Below are 19,924 nucleotides of genomic sequence, written 5' to 3'. Positions count from 1 at the left end.
CTCAGAGGTTTAGTTAGTGTTGCCTACCTGTTTCCATCCGTGATTCCTTTTACACCAAAGCTTCCCACATGCTGGCTCTTGTCTTGGGGAGATTCAGAGGAACTCAGCTGTTTTCAATAGCAGAAAATGCTCATCCTTTGCTGTTGAAGGAAAATTCCTTTCTTTCAGAAGTCTGAGATGACACTGGCTGTTGAGAAAGAGGGGAAACATTGAGGGCAGTAGCAGGCAGCTGTGCTCCACACCTTTTGGGAACTGCTTAGTGCTTCTCTGCAGCAGATCATACAAGCTTATAAACAGCTTTCAGCTGCTTTGAGATTCTACTTAGGACCTAGGGCTGACCCAGGAAGAGCAGTTTTAAAGAGAAATGAATAGCACTTCTTAGCTTGTGGAAGTTCAGAGCCTGTCCTCATTCTGTAGGCACCTGGAAGCATGGAGTGGCAGTGCAAGTGCTTTGGGTAGCTCATGCTCAGTATTCCTTGCTGATGGCAGAAGCATGTGTATTTAGTGTAGTGCATTGGTTTCCCTCTTCAAGGGAATATTTTGGAGGTTTTTTATTGCTTCAGATCTGTGAAGTTCCTTGGGTTTTCTGCCCCAAACTTTCCCAAGGGCTGCTTGTCCTCTGTGTAGGACTAGTGAGGCAGATGAGGTTTAACATGAGTCATGATAGATTTTCATCATCTAGTGTGTGGGGGTAAAAGGGTGTATTAGCAGCAAGCCCACAGAAATACACTGATGTGTTCCCCCTTGCTCTTTCTCCCATTGTACTGCACTCATAATCTTTTCTGTGCCGTCAGACCTGGTAAGGAAAGAAAGCCAGGGTGTGTGAAGCCATCACCAGCCATGGAAATAATGGTTTCCCATCCAATGACACCCAGTCCTGTGTGGCAATTATGCCATGGCCTGCAGGAGGGACACTTCTGATATTAAAGAACACTGTGAGCTTATCCTGCCTAACCAGCACATTGGTTGCTTTGTTTGAGGAATATGGTATGTTGGAAACTGAATTATGTTTTCTGAGCCATCTTGAATATTGCTTTTCTCAACATCCTCAGACTGCTAGACCATGGTAATATCCCTTCTTACCAGTGGATTTGCCTGCTTTCAGCTCTTCAGTGTCTGATGGTGAGGGAGCTCTGTCCTCTCTTGCACCTAGGTACATGAAGGTTTGCACCCCACAGTACTGCAGGTCTGTGCAAAATCTGGAGGGAAGTAAAAAGAGCACAGCTTGAAAACCTGCATGTTAGGCCATGCTGCTTTATGGTGGTTTTCAAATTTGTGCAAGGTGTGTGCCACGCAGGGAGCACTGGCATTTGGTGGGTGTTTGATGTGGCTGCAGAGAGATGACTGACAGAAGGGGAAGCAGATCTGCTGCTGCTAGGTTGTTAGAATAGCTGAATAGATTGAAATGTTTTTTGATGGGGGCAGCCCTTCTGGAAAGTGCCTGCATTTTGCTTTCCACTGATCCAGAACTGGCTCTGAGAGGGTGAGCCAGAGGCAAATCTCTGTCCTCATCCTTTGTGCTTATGGTGCCAGAGAAAGGGGTTTGGTACTGCTTCCTCAAGCTCTCCTGCTGAGCTAATCCCCTGTCCATGGCATCCTCTGGAGGAGCAGGAGGGATTGAAAACCCTGGAGCAGCCACTGGAGCAAACACCTGAGCACCACCTCTTCTTTCTAACCCAGGACAAGTGTCCCACAGTAAATGAGCCACTTTCTATTTTGGTGCCTTCCTTTTTATTCCAGCAGGCAGTGATCCTGCCTGCAGCTAATGGTCAGGGTTAAAGCTGTGGGACAGGAATTAGATTCTATTTTGCTGGTTTTGGGTTGGAATTTTCCCTGACTAGTCTGCCTGTGGCTGGAAGTGTTTTTAGAGCTTGAGCCAAAAAGGGCTTCATTGTCTCAGAGCAAGGCTAGCACGGAGCCCGTACTGGCACTGATAAATTCTGGCAACTGCCTCACAGCAGCTCTGCTCCCTCTCGCCTTTGCTCCCTGCTTTTGTCAAACTGCAATCTCCCACTTCAAAGACGGGCACACTCCTGACACAAGACTTTGCTACCCAGAGGGCACAAACAGCTTGTCAGGGAAAAAACTTGTCCATGTAATGATGTTTTATTAAAGCTGAGAAATGTCAAAATTGAAGTTTGCTTTTATACCTGTAGCCCTGCCCTGCTTATGTGTTGTGATAGTTGCTAATCATGTGATTGCATGATGCTGCTTCAGGAATAGACCCAGCGGTGGGCAGAGGGCACTGATTTGGACAGACATCCTTTCTCTTCTCTTGCAGAGTGAGGGCAGTACACACAGAGCAAGGATGAAAAAAAGATCCTTGCTAACCTTGTGCTTTACTGGGTGTTTGGCATAGCAGCATATGGATCTCATGCAAAAGTGCCAAGTATTTGTCACAAAATGGGGAGCAGAGCTTTGACAAAGACTGGGATAATGCACAGGGTGCAGCTGAGGTGCTTTAGAGGGGGATGGCCAGCAGAAACACTTATTATTTATATGTTTATATAGTTGAGTGTTTACAATGTAAGCTTATGAATGTTTATGAAGGCCTGGGATTAGTATCTCTGACTGATGCTTTGTATTCAGCACAAAGCTGGAAAGTGAGGAATGACCTTACTCAGGCAGAAGTTCACCCACTGCCTAATGGTCCAACAATCCTCTCTGACCCAGCCATGTCCACTGATGCTGCAGTCATGGCCACTTTATTCCAATTTAAAGCTGGGATGTTGTTGAGGAAGATGGTCTTCCCTCTCATCCTCCTTCTCCCAGTATCAGTGAGCTGTAGGAACTGAGCACAAACAGAGACCGATCTGCTCTTTACTCAGAACCAAAAGGTTTTTTACTTTCCAGTCCTCTGAATGCTTGTGGTAGCACAAAAAGTCCATAGGAACAAGTGATTGGAAAGGAAGATGGGATGTAAAGAGACAAACCCAGATGCCTCTGGGAAGTAAATGAACAATTCTGCAAGCTGCATACCTTCTACAGTTGATGGTATTTCTGTTGTGCATGTGCTTGTCTCATCCTGCTTGCTTGTTTGGAGAGTCATGGCTGTAGTTAACCTTCCCTGAGAGACCCTACAGTTTCCATGAAGTTGCAGGAGATTTCATGTACAATCAAATATGACTGGAAAGCACTCAGGATGAGTGAACAGTTAATGGCAATGTAAAAGGTAGATGATATTTGCATATACATGAAGCGTAAGCCTTGTTGAATATCATCTTCTGCTGGCTGCCTGCGGGAGCAGAGCTCAGCTCTGGCCTTCTCTGGGAGGTGAAGCATTAATGATGCCTCCTTCAAATTGCTGAACACTGTATTTCTGTGCTGGTCTTCACATCTGCTGTAGTGTGATACAGTGCTAAATGCCATGAAAGTCCTTTAAATGACAAACAGCTTCCACCTGAGAGTCTCCTGATTCCAGACCCTTTGCTGCTGGTCTGGACTTGCAACCTACAAGCAATTATATTTTGTATGAGTTCCACCATCTTGCCTTTGGACAAGAGTTGATTTTGGTGATGGTGAATTGATTTTAATTCTATTCCCAATCTCCAGTGTACCAATTTCTGTTCATAAGAAGACTTCTATTTTCAGCAGTGATAGCCCCAAAAGTGAAGAAGACTGTGATGAGGATCCTGGATGTGTTCTGAGCACTTTCTGACACCAGTCTTCCATTACTGTAGGCTCACATGTGCTCCAGGCTTCCTGCAAAGTTTAGGGCATGAAATAACTCCTGTAATTTGGACCCATGGGAAGAGGCTGAACTGGAGAGGACCCTGCACTAATGGAGGAGGAAGCAGGGGTGGCTGCTGTTAGTATGCTGAATTGCACAGCATTTTCATTCATTCCAGCTGTTTAATGGGATTACATGAGGAGTGGCTTCTGCCTGCAGACATTTAGTGCCTATGGAAATCTGCAGCTGTCTGAGTCGGTTATGTGCAAATCCCACATCTCCCCTTTATGCGTAGGAATTTCTGAATGACAGAAACCATGTGAATCAATTGCATGAATAATTTTTCATGTGCTTCATCCAATATCAGATTTGAGGGATATTTTCTGTTAACTGTGTCTGTGGTCCCCAACAACTTCCCCAAAGAGGGAGGAGATGCTGCAAGGTGGCCACTAGATGTAGGGGCAGGACAGCTTTGGTGAGTGTGGATCCCCTTACACTGAGCAATGGGAGACAGCCCCCTGTGCAAGGCAGTGTGGAGCTGGATGATCTCATATTTCACTTGGTCTGACTACCCTTTCTGCCTGGTGAAGTGGCAAGGAGTAGATGCCTTCCACCCTCAAGAAAGGTAGGGGAGCTCCGGCACATTGGTGCAAGTCAGCAGTGGATGGTCTGCCTAATAGTAGAGCACTGAGGTGGAGATCTGGGACATCCAGCTCTATCCTGGATCCTTCTTCAGGATAAATAATCACTTCTTCAGGACAGGCTGAGAAATATGGTTTTGGATGGCTCTTTGAGGCACCAGTTTGGTGCCTGCTCCAGCAAGCTCTGTCTGAAGAGACAATGTGGAGTTTCCTGTGCAAGGCCAGTTCCAGTAGGCACAGGCTCTGCACTGCACTTCCCTGGGGTGCAAGTACAGCGTGCCATTGTTGACAAGGAAAATAGTGGCACCTGTTTACTTTCCCCTTTGAATTTTTAAATCCTCCTATTAGCTTCCTGTCCATTTCCAAATATTTATTATATGCTTCCCTGACTGGATCTACCTCTTGGAGAGCAGTAACCCTGGGTGAAGGCCTTACTGACAGTCCTCCCATCTACACATCTACAAACCATTACTTTGGATGTGGTCCAGCTTTAATATGGCAAGTGACCTCTTGGCAGGCTGGAATAGAGAAGAAAGCCACTGTGCATACTTTAGAAGTGAAATGGTAGTTTCTGGTGTCACAGCAATGTGACATATGTGGAAACATGAAATTATAGCTTAAATGTAGCCACAGACCTTCATTTATACTTTGAACATTTCCAAAAGTTACAGCCTGGTGCCCAGTGGAAATGTATGGATAAGGACTGAGCAAAAATCATGGCTGTTCTATGAGTAAGTAACTTTTTCTGGAACAAGGAGCAGGATACCCTGATAGAGCTTAATGTAACACTGGAACAGGATTCCCAGGGAGGTGGCAGCTGCCCCATCCCTGAAAGCACTCAAGGTCAGGTTGGATGGGGCTGTGAGCAAGCGGATCTGGTTCCAAGTGTCCCTGTTCATTGCAGGTGGATAGAACTAGACCTTTGCAGGTTCTTTCCAACCCAAACCCTTCTGCGATTTCCACGTGTTGTGGTGTTCATCACAGGTCTTTTCTAAAGTCTACCCACCCTGATGTTAAAGTGTGTTGCTGCAGTGGCACGATCCCAGGAGGAGGCAGTGTTTGGAATGGTCAGCAGCATCTGACTGTGGAAGGGGCTGGGGAAGCCCAGGCAGAGCTGGGAACAAAGGAGCTGTTGCTCAAGATGAAACTTTTCTCTGTGGAAGCCAGACAATCTTCTCATTTATTTGCAAGTGGCATTTGGTCACAGCTCTTTGGCAGCATATGGAAACTGTTTAAATTAGCCATATGAGCCATGCGTGAAACAGATGCATGTTCTTGAGCAGGCTTTTATCATTGATGTCTGAGCGAGTGAGGGGTGCAGCTGGCTTGCTTGGGAAGTGAGAACATGTCCTCACCCAGATGTAGTTAAGTGCTTAAAGTGAAACAGAACTAGCATGTTAAAGAATGTATCAATAAAGATTGACTTCTTATGGGTACCTACTGTATAAATAACAGGAATGGAGGTAATGACCCTTACCTTTCACTGCTTTTGGGGCTGGAGCAGGATCAGTTGTGTCAAGACAAGGTGCATGACTTCCTTGCTAGCATCTTTCACTTTTATGCTGGTCTATCAACCACCTACTTTAAAACTCTAAGGTCTGATCAGAGCACAGTTCTACACCTTTCTGAGCAATCTTAGTAAACAGAGTGTAATGAGATCTTGCTGAAGAATATAGAAGGCTGCTGTGATTTTGGAGTGTGAATCTTGAGAGCAGTTTTGTATGGTGAGAAATTACACCCAAAGCTGATTCTTCTGTAAGTGGAGCTACAACAGCCTGTGAAGCCTTGTGGAGCTCTCTACAGTGGGAGGATTGTGTTGCTGCACAGTCCTAGGTGCTCACTGCGGTGTGTATGGCTGTGACAATAAAAATTCCCTTGAATATTGAAATCTTTGACTTTATGCATGCCAACTGTGATGGGATAGACCAAGGTGGGAGTCACTGAGAAATCAGTGATTGTTGCTGTAGATGTTTGGATGACTGAGTTTAGCTGATGTGGAACAGTAACACCAAAATACAAGAACAGAGCATTTGTGGCAGGGATATGCAGAAAAGGGGGAGGAAGCAGCGAATGTTTTGGGACATCAGAAAGAACCATGTGAAGGAAAGCCATGGCAGGATGCAGACCTCTCCTGTGAGGGCAGCACTGTGGTTTAGTGTGCTCACAGGCACGTCTGCACAGTGCAGTATTTATAGAGGGCTGTGCTGCTGCCAGATTTGTCGTGCTTGCCCTTGCAAAGCTGACTGGAAGAGTGCCTGGAGAGCAGGCTGGCTCCACCCTCTGCTGTGTGTCCACAGGTGCAGTTCCAGAGAGGCATTTGAACAGGCTGCTGGTGAGCCTTGTTAGCCACAGAAGGGGACACAGGCTATCCTCTTTACTCTGTATAAATGATGAGGCAATCACCTTTTTTTTTTTTTTTTCCAGGTTTCTTGTAGGGGTTTAAAACAGGCAGGGAATGACCAGAGGGGCATGTGGTATTTTAGTTGTTCTAGAACCAAGTGTCTCTTTGAACCATGAACAGTGAATAGTTTCAGCAGTGGGCTGAAGTGGGTTACACTGAGCTACCAGCACAGTACCCATCTGGGGCACCGCTGTCTCCTGCAGCATTGTCCCCTTGTGGGGGAGCCATGTCTTTGAATCACTGGAGGGCAGGTTGCAGTGACCAAGGTGAAATACTTGGCAAGTGTCTGTTTCTGGGCAAGTTGATGGTGCAGTGTGATGTGAGTGCCCCTTCTCAGACACTGGTGGGATGAGCCCTTTCCTGGGCTTCTGGACACCAGCAGCCACCTGATGAGCATGAACAGCCCTTGTGTGGAGGGGATTCCCATGGCTGTAGCACCAAAGGTTTCAAATGTAAATCCAATACATTTTCAAAATGAACAGGTGAACCAAACAGCTGTCTGTGAGGACAAATACTGATATTTGATTGATGGATGAACCTGAGTGGAACACCTCTTGTGATGTGTTTTGACCTCTTGTTTGTTTTTATTCATATGGTTCTTCAGACTGTTTTTGCCAGTGGTAAGACTCTCTGGGAAGCATCCTTGTCCCAGGTGTTACTCTAGTAATGTTTTGTGTATTACAGGGGATGCAAAGCTTCATTTTTATGAGGTTATTTTTAACTCCTGAATATTTGTGGTGAGGCCAGTCCAGGATGGGGACTAGATGGTGACTGGACAGCAAGGAAGGGCTGTGTTCCCTGACAAGGGTGAGTGATTTCCACTCCTCCTGCTGAGAGTGGCACTGTAATTTTTCATGTATAGTATCTCCTTCCAGGGAGCATTTGGAAGTTTGATTTTTACAGAGAAGAGTGAAGAAAGGAGATAAAGTCTGCTGGTCGCATTCTCTTTGGTTATTTGTTTAGGTTTTTTTTTTGTTTGTTTGTTTGTTTTATTGGAGGGGAAATAACGTGTGGGTTTGTTTTTTTTTTCCCTTATTAACACAACATAAATGCTATATTTAAGATTTCATCACAGCTCAGCATGTGCCTGGGACAATGCTGATGCCAGCTTGGGACAGTTCTTTCTAAAACTGGAATTGCCTAGTGCTTTGCTGTGTTGTGCTCACCCATTTCCTGTGCTATCACCTCTTGCTTTTCACTGATGCTGTGACTTTGCAGTTTGTGAGGGCCCCAGTCCTGTTGGTTGCTGAGACCTTCATTCCCTGGAGTGAGCTCTAGTTCTTTCTAATTTTCAGAGTAGGAATGGGGCATTTATCTGGTTTGAGATCTCATGCAAGGATGACTTGTCTTTTTTGCTAGGACACCTGTGCCTGGCTTAGGGCACAAAGTCCGCTGTAATCTGGGGTGCCTTTGGTTAAATCCCATGCCCCCACCATGCTGTCAGTGCTGCAGCCACTCTGGCTTCTAATCTCATTCTGATCTCTTCATTGTGGTGTTTTTGGCAACCCAAATTCCCTACCCAGGCCTGAGAATTTAACATCAGCACGTTTGCATGACTGATCGGATTTGTCTCGCTTCTGTGACGACATTGTTTCTATGGAAAATTAATGGATTCTCACGTTGTATTTTTAATGGCTGAAACCACCTCCCTGCCCGCCCTCCCATCCCCGAGCTTTCAGAAGGAAAGTCTGTAAACAGCTCAAATTAGCTATCCTCCATAAATAGCTCCCATTTCTTTCCTGCCTGCTGTCCGTTTCTTTTTTCTCTTCCAACGGTGCTGCAACACTCCTCTCCTGGTGTTGCTGGATAAAGAACAATGAGTAAAATGAGCCTATGTTTGCTTTCCTTGTCTGGCCCTTGAATAGATGTGATCTATCATGAACTGCCTCCTTTCATCCAGGACCATGTGGTTTTATATTGTCAGCTTGCCTTAAAGTTTGCTCCAGTCCTGCTTTGCCACCTTCCTTTTTTGAGGATGCAGCTCAGCTCATGGCTCCTCTTCTGATCATTTTTGCCATGAGCCAATTTCTTCCATGGGTGGGAATTTTCTGCCTATTTGGGGTCCCCATTCACCTGTTGCAGTGCTTGGGGTGAGAACAACGAGGTTTTGACATCTGTGCATGTCTGGCCACCTGAAGGGAAAACATCCCTCCCCAAATGATGCAATTTGAAATGAAATGTGCTCGGAGGAGGGGGGACAGTGCTTAGCCACTGAACAATTCTAAATGAAATTAGAAGAGTTTTAGTCTTAAATTTTTATTCTGTCACCTCTAAAGTTATGTTTCTTATCTGAATTTTGAAGAATAAATCCAGGGCAAATCCCATGGTATGGGAATTATCTGAGGAAAAGGCCTGACCTGGATGTCTCCTCCCAGCAGACTGGACCTGGTGGCCATAAGGCTCAGAAAGTCTTGTGGGACAGCTGCTAAGGGACATGCAATATTTTAGGTCAAGGTCTCCTAACTCATGGTACCAAAACCAGTAGTGAATAAAAGAACCTGAATTCCTGAGACAGAAACTGCTGGCAGCCAATCTCCATGACTGTCCTTGAGGTGTGCTGGGGTAAGAAGGTGATCCCTAACTACTCTCATCCTTAAGTGGTGACAGTCGAGGCCTGGAGTCCCTACAAGGCAAAGGAGAAGGTCCCATGAAAAGAGTTTGTTCCATTGCTGCACAGTTGGGCTGCACTTGCCTTTCCTTGTACTGGGGTGTGCTTGCTGCTGAAGATCCTGATTTCAGCCCCACAAGCCCGAGGTGGGATGCTGTCTCTTGCTGAGAGCAGGTCAAGTTATTAGGGCCCTCAGCTGAGCTTTTTATCCTGCCTTCTGGTTTTAGGTCCAGATACCTGGAGTACCAAACCAGCCTGGTACCTCAGCTAGGAGGTCGTGTTTGCCAGCAGAACAGGCTTTCCATTAATTAGGCAAAAATTATAAAGATATGGAAATGAGGTGGTTGATTTGAATTTTTGTGGTGTGGGGGAAAAGGGGCAAGAGAATCTTCTCTGTGCTGGCAGAAGCTGTGCTGAAGCAATGGGCTGTGCAAAGTGTTACTTTTCTGGATGCTATTGTTGCTTGGGGCTTTGGATTATATTAGCATGGAAAAAATGCCTCCAAGGGAAGGGGCACAAATCACAGCCTGGCCAATAGGGAGGGAAAGAGGACTATAAAACAGAAAATCAATTTAATACTCAGTGGGTGTTTGCAGCGTGCTCACCCTTCCTTCAAATTGCCAAAGGGAAGATTAATTAAAGTTATATTGAGCAGCAAAAATGATGAAGGGGGTGAGATGGGGCTTGTGTAGTTCAGCTTTCTCCATAATTAATTGACAAAAGCATTCTTGGATTTCATTACCCAGAACTTTGCCATTTCCTGCTCTTAAAGGGCAGCTGAAGCAATGCTGGATTTCCAAGACAGCATTGCTACCTTGCAGGTTGAGCCAACAAGTGTCACTGCATAGGCACCTGGAGAAAGGGCTTCTTCTGTCAAATAGTGCCACTGTGCTATTTATAGGTCTTATCTTTTAGGATCAGACCACAAAATCCTTTTATCTAGTTATGGTTATGCTTCCTGGTTCCCACTTCTGTATGCACTGTGGGGTGCAGGTGTTGGCAGGGGTGGAGACAGCTCATTCTTGGGCCTCTTGTCTCTGTCTGCTGCCTTCATTTAACCAAAATTGAGCAGGGTGTGACAAAAGCTGTTGGAGAGTCATGGCCATGGTGGAATGGACAGACTCTGGGAAGGGTACCTGTGTCCATCCGGAGGGGGCCAGAGTTGCCTGATCAGGAAAGCCAAGTGAGTTGCTGAGCTTGGTTTCATTTGAAAGGGAATGAGGTCTCCAAGTGAATTTACCTGCTTTTGGGGTGGCTTTGAGGATGTTTGTCTGTCTGTGTTGGGGGGCAGAGCTCAAACTGTATGTGTTTGTGAGTCCATGATAGCTTCTCCCTAAAATCTGTTTCCTGCCCACACAAAAAAATGTGGCCGAGAGGCACCCTGCAGACTGTGTACAGCTTTCAGGGAGAAAAATTCAGAGATGCACAGCCAGATCCCTCTCATGTCAGCATTGCCATGGAACTTGCCCCATCCCCTAGAGCAGAAAACAGTGCTCTGAAGCTCCCACAGCTTAATTTACTTCCTATGGAAGCATGAGGGGTTAAGCCACTTGCTTGGGTTTTGCCCCCCACATTACAGGGGAGCACCTGTGAGGTGCTCTGAAGTGCTGGGCAGCAGACCCCCATCCCCTTCTCCTTTGGAGGTGCAGGTGTCCGACCATTGCAGGGCCCATAGAGGGAGCTGCTTTGCTGCTCGTGGCATGGATTCCAGCTGCCTGGCATGGCTTTCCAGCCCTCCTGCCCTGCTCACTTTACAGGGAATGGGTTCGTAGATTACTGGATTGGTGTGATTACCATGCTGAAGTGGAAAAGATTAAGACCTTGAGTAAAGAAGTAACCAGCAGCAGGAGAGCTGTGAATTTTAAAATAAAAATACCTTTCTCCTAACCTGATTTTGGCAAGCTCTGTTTCTTGGTTCTTGGTTAAAATAACATGGTATTCAGTCCAGGGACAGCAAAGCTGGGCATTGTGTAGGCTCACATGTATGTTTGCAGTTTTGAACAAACTCAAGCCCAAAGTATTTCTTTGTTTCTGCATTTTCACCTTCCAGGATAGGAAATACATTGAATATGAATCAGGATTTCTGGCCTAATTGGGTCTCCTGCAGATTACTTCCCAAGAAAGGTGCTTTGGGAGCACTACACATGATAATTTAGGCAGTTTAGGTTTCTTCAGAAATGTGAATAGGGATTTGGACTCTTGATTCCCAGGAGATTTTGATGCTGTTTAGAAGCAGACCATGTTCATTGACATTCCTGCACAAACTGAGAACAATTTCTGAAACTAAATGTGCTCCCTGGACAGGGGAACTTCCCAATGAAGATAGAATCACCAAGTCCTTATTGCCAGGAAACTCCACTGATGCCAGATACCAGCTCTGACTCCAAGCACCCTTGCTGAGTGGAGCTGGTTACCACCAGAGCCTCCATGGCAGCTTATCCCCAAAGCTGGTCACTGGGAAACTTCTGCTCATTCTTACAGAGGAGAAACAAATTGATCTGGATGAAAACACAGTGGCTGAATGTGGCAGTATTAATGCTTTTTCTTAACTAGCTGCTTGTTTCCCGTCTTCCTTTGTTTTGAGTGTTTGATGCTCATGATCTGGCCCTAATTCCAGATTGCTGGTCTGGGATTTTTTTCCACTCTCTTCTTTCACTAGTTTCTGCTGTATTTTGAGGCTTTGCTTTTCCCTCTGACACAGCTGTTACTTTGCCCTGAGGAATGTATTGTGTTTTTTCTCTAAGGTATAAATCTTAGCATACTTGAGAATATTGTTCTGCTGGTTCCTATGCCAGCAGGAGGTTCAGCAACAGACCTGTCTTCCTGTGAGAGAAGAAATATGGAGGTGCCAGGAACATGCTTTGATCTGTTGATTTATTTTCTTATTGTTAGACTGCAAAGTGTTAGCCTGAATGAGTGCATGGCCAGCCCTGAAAGTTACCTCTCCCACCACTCAGACCTGTCAGGTTGGGGAGCATTTTGCAAGTGCTCAAAAATAACTTGGCATGTTTTTGCCAGAACATGAGGAGTTCCACTGCTCTTTGCCAGGAGGTGGGATGTGTTACCATGTCCACATATGCCCAGCACCCCTTGCCAGGTGCTCCTGTTGCTCAGGTGGGAGGGACATTGGTTTTCTCTTATATTATTTGGATGTGGTACTGTCAGCTCTAGAACAAAAGGAACTAATGGGTGCCCTAGGACCTTTCCATGATGTGCATGATGGACAGCAGAGATGTGGGTGGGGATAGAAATTGTGCCTTAGAAATGCAGGTGTGATTGATCTCATGGGTGGGTTCAGAGCACATCCTACACACCCAGAGCACTGTGAGGCACAAACAGAGGGTTTGGCTCATCCCTTGGGTGACACAACACAGCTTAGTCTGTGCCAGGTGGGCTGTATCAGTCACCTGCCTGTGATGCTCACAGAACTGGAGATGTCAAGGTTAATTGTGCAGGCATTTCTTCCTTGTATATTTTGTACTGGCACAAGTCATGAGGTACCTCTGCTTGGGAACCCAGCTGTTATCTACACACAGGGGCTGGGAATGCTCGTGTTGTGTGGGAATGTCTGAGTTGTGAGTATTGAAGAAACAAATCTGAGGCACCTACTTGGGTTCACATTGCTCTTTGTTTAGCCTGCTCATTCCTGTATTGCCCTGTTGGACACCTGCTCAAAAAGAGCAGCAAAACTGTGTTGGAACTCTGCTAGAAGAACTGAAAGGAAATCTGTCAGTGTGAGCTGTGCCAGTTAGCTGCAAATGTGAAGAAGATCCTTGAGCTGGTGACATACACAGCTTGGCATGACCCCATAGCAAGAGGGCCCCTTTGACTCAGATCATCAAGCTAAGTTCAGATCCCATTCAGCACTTAAAACCTGCTATTTTTAAATAAAAGCTTCAGAGTCTATATCTGAGGTGGAGTGGGATGGAGGGTGCTTTCCTGGCAGGCAGGGTATATGTGTTTCCAAAATCTTTCTGTCAATCTCTGTCACAGCTGGTTTTGCTCAGTGCTAGAGGGGAAATTGCAGTGGTTTTCCACAGTATGCCCAGGGACACTGCTTTGCTGATCCCTGTCACCAGGACAAACCTATGGCCTATACTGGTGCTGGAATAGGGGCTTCCTGGCAAGAGTTTGTGACAAGGAAATGGATGGAAGGTTTGCTCCAACTTGGTGGCTGAAGATCAGTTCAGACACAGACACTGGGTGATGTTTTTCAAGTATGGAGTTATATTTTTCTTCTAGCAGCTAAAGTGGTTCTTGTTCTTGTAGAAGTTTGTAGCTGACTGTGGTGAAAGTGAAGGATACCCATCCCCAGGAATTTGTCTTGAAGTGTTACAGATAAGACTGGTTTTAACAAATTGCAAAAGTGCATTTTGGATTGACATGTATTTTTAGGAACAATATTATTATGTTTTCTGTCTGAATATCATAAGCTTTTTTTTTGGTGATTTATTCTTTTCCTTGTATATCTTTGAAGGAAAGAAAAAAAAAAACACCAAAGTACAAGATTCTTATTAAAAGAACTGGATAAAACATACTTTTAATGGAAAATGAAAGTTTTAAACTGTTTCAACACATCTGAATTGAATTCTCATATGAGAGACAGCACAATTATTTTTCTACTCTGAAATAGGATTGTGCTACTCAGAACCAGGGAAAGGAGAAAATGCAAGTGGGAAATAGGAGAAGGGCGGCACTGGGGGGGAAAAAGCAAGTTGGAGGTGATTCGCAGGGAAGAGTGGTGAGCCTTTTAGAAAGAAGACACTTTGTGCTGTCACATTGCTGGGGACTCCCCAAAATGTTCCTGTGGAAAGTGAGGACTGTGAAGACATTAATGCTTTGGGCTCTGGCTGTGGGGGAAGCACCTGGGAAAACTGTTGAGCGTGTCCTCTGCCCAGAAGGAAATGTTCTCCTTCCCAGTGCCACCTGCCACACTTTCCTGGTGTCATGGCACCTCTGTGCTCAGCACACAATTCAGATGTCAGCACGTGGACTGTTTTCCTGTGGGAGAAATGTGCTGAGAATGCAGACAGCTTGCCAGGCTGCTTTTTTCATTTTGGTGCTGAATTTGTTTGTTAAACACTGTCATCCTTCCCCTTTGCCCAGGAAAGAAATCTGTCTGGTTGCATATGCTGGGGGTGGTGAGGTTCAGCATTGAGGTGGTTGGTGCAGGTTACCAGCCCAGTAGAGAAGCAAAGTCTCTCATATTGGCTCCATCAAGCTCAAAAAGAGCTGCTCTGTTCTTACCATCCAGAGTGATTAATGTATTTTCTCAAAGAAAAGCTGGCATGCTGTTGAACTGTGTGTTAAGAGTTTGCACCTGGGTGTACACTACAGAGCTCTGCCAAGAGAAACTCTGGTTTCCAAGGTTGTTAGCCTGCTGTTTGGAGATTTTTTTTTGTTTGTTTCTTTTTCTTTTATTATTTTTTTTTTGTTGTTTTAATCCTCGCACATTAAATTAAAATGGAGAACTCAGTAAAAGAAACCAGAAGGGATGGTTTGAGATACTTCCTTTGGCAGCAGTCTCTGAACTTGTGACCCTTTAAAATAAAGTATTTGGGCTTTCCTGTGGGACAGCTCCCTCTGGGTGGAGGCAGGCTTACAGGCTTGCCTGTCTTTAGGAAGGGGCCTTTGATGGCACAGCAGAAGTTGCAGTGTAGCATTCTCAGCCGGGACTGCAGCAAGGACAATTGTTCAGCTGGCTGGGGCTGGGAGAAATCCTGGTTCCCTGGAGCACGCTGGGACTGCAGAGAGCTGGAAATAAATGCTGGGGAAATGCTGCTTTTGTAGTGGGCTATCTTTCAGGATGATGGATTACTTTGTAACAGAAAGAGATCCCTTTGCTAGAACTGGGAGTGAACTGCTGCCTTCCATTGGGAAGGACAACATAACAATTGCATTGGTGTAAGTCCACGCTGCAGGCTTGCCCTGCAAGCTGTGTTTTGGCATGGGCTACCTTGGCCTGAGAAGCAGACTGTGTGCTACTAGTGGAAAAGAGCCACTGGGAGCCCAGGGTGGTGGCAATGAGCTGGGACAGTAGGTTTGGCAGGAGGGGAGGGAATGCTGGTGGCACGTGGCCAGTACAGTAGTGACTTACCAAACGTGGCTGGGGAGGTAATTGGATGGGCATGGGATGCCATTTCCATCTCTGCCTCTTGACTGCCACATTGTTCTGGGCAAGTAATTTCTGTGGATAGATAAAATGTCTTCCCCTCAAAATGCACTCACAGGAACCTGTGTCACTGCGTTCTTCCACTTCCATCCCAGTCAGCTTGGGATGTTTGGCTGTACTGGTAGACTTGTTACCTGGGGGGGATCTGCCAGTGTTTTGTGTTCTTCTCTGTTCTTGGATTGCCCAGAAGCTGGGGAGAGCCTGAGTTCTGTGTTTGTGTAGCAAAGGGAGGGTCTGCCCTAGTTATTGATGATGTTAGTCTGTGTATAGATTTGTCTGCATAAGCCATGTCCTCTTCTGGAACTGGGTTTTTGTAGCAATTTTATGGAGACCCAGTGAAAAAGCTGGAACTAGCCTCTCTTGAGGCGGCTGCAGGCAGGTAAAGAGGGGAGACAGCTTTGTCCCAGGGAAAGGGAGAAGCAGTAGAGTCACCCTCTGCTCATGCCAGGGCTCTGCTGCTTGTAGCAAGCAAAGATTTCTTTCCATGCCCACGTCCCAGACCAGTGATATTGGCAAACACTATTGTACTGACTGAGGTGCTGAGATTTAGAATAGAGGAATCAAGTCCTGCATCAGAACCAATACCATGCTGTGTCAAAGAAAACTCCTGAGTTAACCTTTCTTAATTCAATTGCCACAGATCTGATGGCAAAAGTCCATGTTCCATTTGGTCTTTGCAGTAAAAGTGAAATGGTTGGTAAAGCACATTGGTTTCTCAGGCCTAACGTGCTTTGCTCAGTTGTGTTCCTAGTGTAGCAATGGGATGTTTTTTCCCCTCAAGTAATGTAAATGTTGACTTAACAAGAGAAGTAAAAAGAAATTTCATCAAATCTGGGCATTGTTGCAGACAGTGCCTTAGCATTGTTCCTTGTCTGACTGAGTTCCCTTCAACCATATCATTCATTAATTTGCTCTGTTTTTTCTAATTTTTCATCAGCATATACAGGCCTCTTTACAAGTTTTAAGAGCTCTGTTTGTAATCTGTTTATCTCTGAAAGAACTGCTAGGCTTGGTCAACTGCCTCATTGCCTGTGCTTATTTTGTTCAGATTCTCAAAATGGTACCTCCTGGTACTGTGTAGCATCAACTCAGCCAGGATACCTCAGGGCTATAATTTTTCCACTCAAATGATTTCCAGTCGGTTTCTCTGAGCTGTGAATATCAAGTGATCTGTTTGTTTACCTTATTTTGCTGCCTTCTGACTGAAATTTAAAGATTTTTATAAAATTGAAAACTCTGCACACTTAAATCTAGGGAACTTATCCACAAGGGGACAAATAACTGGTGTTTCTCTAGCTAAGTGGAAATGGCAGGCTGGCTCTCAGGTTGGACTGGGACCAGTGCAGTGTGTCTGGGGGTGTGTGAGATCCTGAAGCCTGTAGCCTTCAGCTACAGTGCTGAGCTTGGGTGCTTCACTGCTGTCCTCCAATCTTACACAGATTGTTCACCTGGGGATGGTGCAGTGCAACATCTCAGTGAGGATCTGAGCTGTGACTTACCTAGTTCCTTCACAGGAAATAGGACCATGCTGGTGGTTGCCTCATGCAGGCTGTAATGAGGAGTGAACACCCCTCGTTGAGAGTCACACCTATGTGAATGAGTGGCACAAGGAATCCCAGGTCATCATCTCATTCTGGTGGATCTGTGCCGTGACTTAATGTAAGTGCTGTCACTTGGCCTCCACTGATGTCCACTGTTGGTACCTTCGACCTTTTTCTGGTCCACGAAGTGATAGAATTTTATGTGTGATACAAGCCAACTGGGAACTGTACCTTCCTTCCAAAATAAAAACTAAACTAATTGCACTTTGTTTCTCTCCAGCTGCCTTTTGGGGAGATATCGCTTTAGATGAAGATGATCTGAAGTTGTTTCAGATAGACACAACTGTTGACTTAAAGCACTCAGATGGCAACGCAAGACACACTTCAGGTAAGGGCAGCCCTGGGGTGGTGATGCCTTCTTTCACCTGGTTTTGTCCTTAGGAAAGGAGGATTTCATTTCCCTCGTGATGCTGTTCCCCCAGCCAGGGTGGTGTGTGCAGAGCTTAGTTATGGCACTGGGGGTGGGATCCAGCTCTGAGCTTTGTTAAATGAAAATTAAGTCACAACCTGATGTAGCCAAATCCTATCTTGTCTGAGGGATATTTTCAGATTTATAGCACTGGTCTCTTTCTGTGAGGACATACCTTTTTGCTAATTTGGAAGGAGATGTGTTTGAAGTTCAGCCATTCAGTTTGTCAGGAGTTCTGACTCTCATTATGCTCCTTTTTTCTTTCACTGTATGATCTTAATGGAATAACACTTTTTTTTCAGCTGTCTACCTAGTAAAACCCACTGCAGTCATGCATCCAGACTGCCCTAGAAGTGATATTCTAATCAAAATATGTTAACAATTGTGTAAAGTGTGTGCTCAGCTTGTCCCCCTGTGCAACTCTAATGTATGCTCAGTCTCATGCCAGACCAAAGGTGTTTCTTGACTCAAGACCTCTGACTGGACTCCAGCTTTAACAGTCTCTGAAACACTGCATCTGATTTAGAGGGCTCCGCACAGGGTTTTTCCCTCTGGTTCACTTTATGCTGCAAGAGAGAAATTGCTGCAAGTCTGATCTCTGAGAGGTACCAGAGGGACTGGAGGCAAAGAAAGTCAGAACAAACTTCCGTTTTTCTTTGCTGTTCTGCCTCTAGGTTAGCAAGTAGGGTGCGAGGGTGGGTAGAGGTAAAAGTCACTGAAATTGTATATTCACCTGACCTCTGTGCCACTCAGCTCATCTGTCATTTGAAAGCACCAGTGGCTGATTCTCTTTCCTTGTAACTGCCTAGCTTTGGCTTCAGAGCATCTAAGTACCATTTAGGTCTGGTTCTGGGAGTGAGTGGCCCAGCTTCCTATTGAGATGAGTGTCAAAGATGGTACATCTAGCACAGGCATATTTAATGTCAATGTAACTGAAATTCTGGGGGGAGAAGGGCTGTCCAGTTCTTCAGATTATGGGTAGCTCCCTGGAAATGCCATTGTCCTGCCCTGCCGTGTCACTTAGCTCATTCATATTGTGCTTTTGGTTGTCACACATTCTTAGGTGGTAGGTTATTAGGAGCAGAAGATATATCAGAAAATGAGGTCTAAGTGGGACAGGCAGCATTAATCTCTTTCATATCCCTTTGTTGATTCCTGAAGTTAGATGAGGACGTTACCGGGAAAGCAAAGTCAGATATGTTTGATTGTATCAGTTTTCTCTGGTAACATTTTTAGCTGTGGTGTCTAGCACATTTCTTTCACTTGGCACTGGTGCCAGACCTGTGCCACCCAGAAAATGAACTGGATTTACAGCTCACATCTGTATCATTTAATGCTGGCACCGGTCTCTTACAGCCATGGCTCATGTGGTGTGTTTGGACCAGTCTCTGCTTTGCACTTTTTACTGATACATTATACATTGCTTTGTCTTGGGTGAACGGAGATGTCACCTCACTCACTCTCCCTTGTCCTCATCTGTAGCAGGTTTCATTTGTATCCCTGACTTTACAGCTGACAAATGGACAGCCCCTGTGACTGTGATGCTTTCTGCAGAGCAGACACAGAGGGATCTCTGTGGTCACCTGCCCTGTGAGGGGCTCTTTCCATGGGCAGGAAGGGTTGATTTTTTTCTTGTGAGGCTTGTTTGACACTCATGTGAATTGTAAGAGGGTGGCCTGCTTCATCATGGTGGGGGATTGGGCTCCATTCTTCCCTGGGAGAAAATCCTACTCCCTGCTTTATTTCCAGTGGGAAGAATGCAACCTCTGTACAGAAACAGCCTAAGACCCTTTATGAATGGAACCCCTTGAATGATAACATTTCAGAGTAGCCTAAAGCTGTTAATCGGATTAGTTGTATAGTGGAGGAAGTACTTAGTACGTACATACAGACACCCAGGCTCTTCGGACCTGGGAGCTGCAGTTCTGACCATGTTTTTAGACCAGGCATTCTTCTTGCCCAGTGTTGTTCCCTTGTTCCCAGAAAATGCTGTTCAGCTGGGAGGAGAAGGGAAGATTGTGCCATTTGACACTGCTGGGCTGTTTATAGGTGTGCCCCCTAATAGCTTGTGTGGAGCATCTGCAGCTGTCAGATTGAGGTTCCTTTGTACTTAGGAGTGGATGGGACACATGGTGCTCTGGATCCAGCAATGTACTGCTTGAGGGAAAGCTTTGCCTTGCCTGGTAAAGACAGAGACTGTCAGATGTTTTAAGTTTTCCCCTTCTCCACCCTCTCTGAGTCATTGTCTAGAAAAGAAGGGAAGAAGACTTTATTTTTTGCCATGCCTCTTAGAGGTATGTGCCTGTTTAATACTAACTGGCTTGATTTAAGTTTTTATGGGCATTTTAGGGATTATGAGGACTTTTCTGATACATTACCCCTTTACCTGATTTTTGTATCATAGAGACAATTTCTAGTCCTG

General features: G+C 45.5%; 1 protein-coding gene across 2 annotated transcripts in view; it reads left to right on the top strand.

The window, feature by feature from the left end:
- The window catches only part of TLL2 (tolloid like 2), an 83,269-nt gene that overhangs the window by 14,006 nt on the left and 49,339 nt on the right, over positions 1 to 19,924 (top strand). For both annotated transcript variants that reach the window (XM_072931022.1, XM_030275948.4), the window contains exon 2: positions 17,314 to 17,421. In XM_072931022.1, coding sequence (XP_072787123.1) covers positions 17,314 to 17,421 — 108 coding nt within the window. The remainder of the gene's footprint in view (positions 1 to 17,313; positions 17,422 to 19,924) is intronic.

This window comes from Taeniopygia guttata, chromosome 6 (assembly GCF_048771995.1).
Source record: "Taeniopygia guttata chromosome 6, bTaeGut7.mat, whole genome shotgun sequence".
NCBI classification, from domain to species: Eukaryota; Metazoa; Chordata; class Aves; order Passeriformes; family Estrildidae; genus Taeniopygia; species Taeniopygia guttata.
This window is presented reverse-complemented; position numbering and strand designations above follow the sequence as displayed.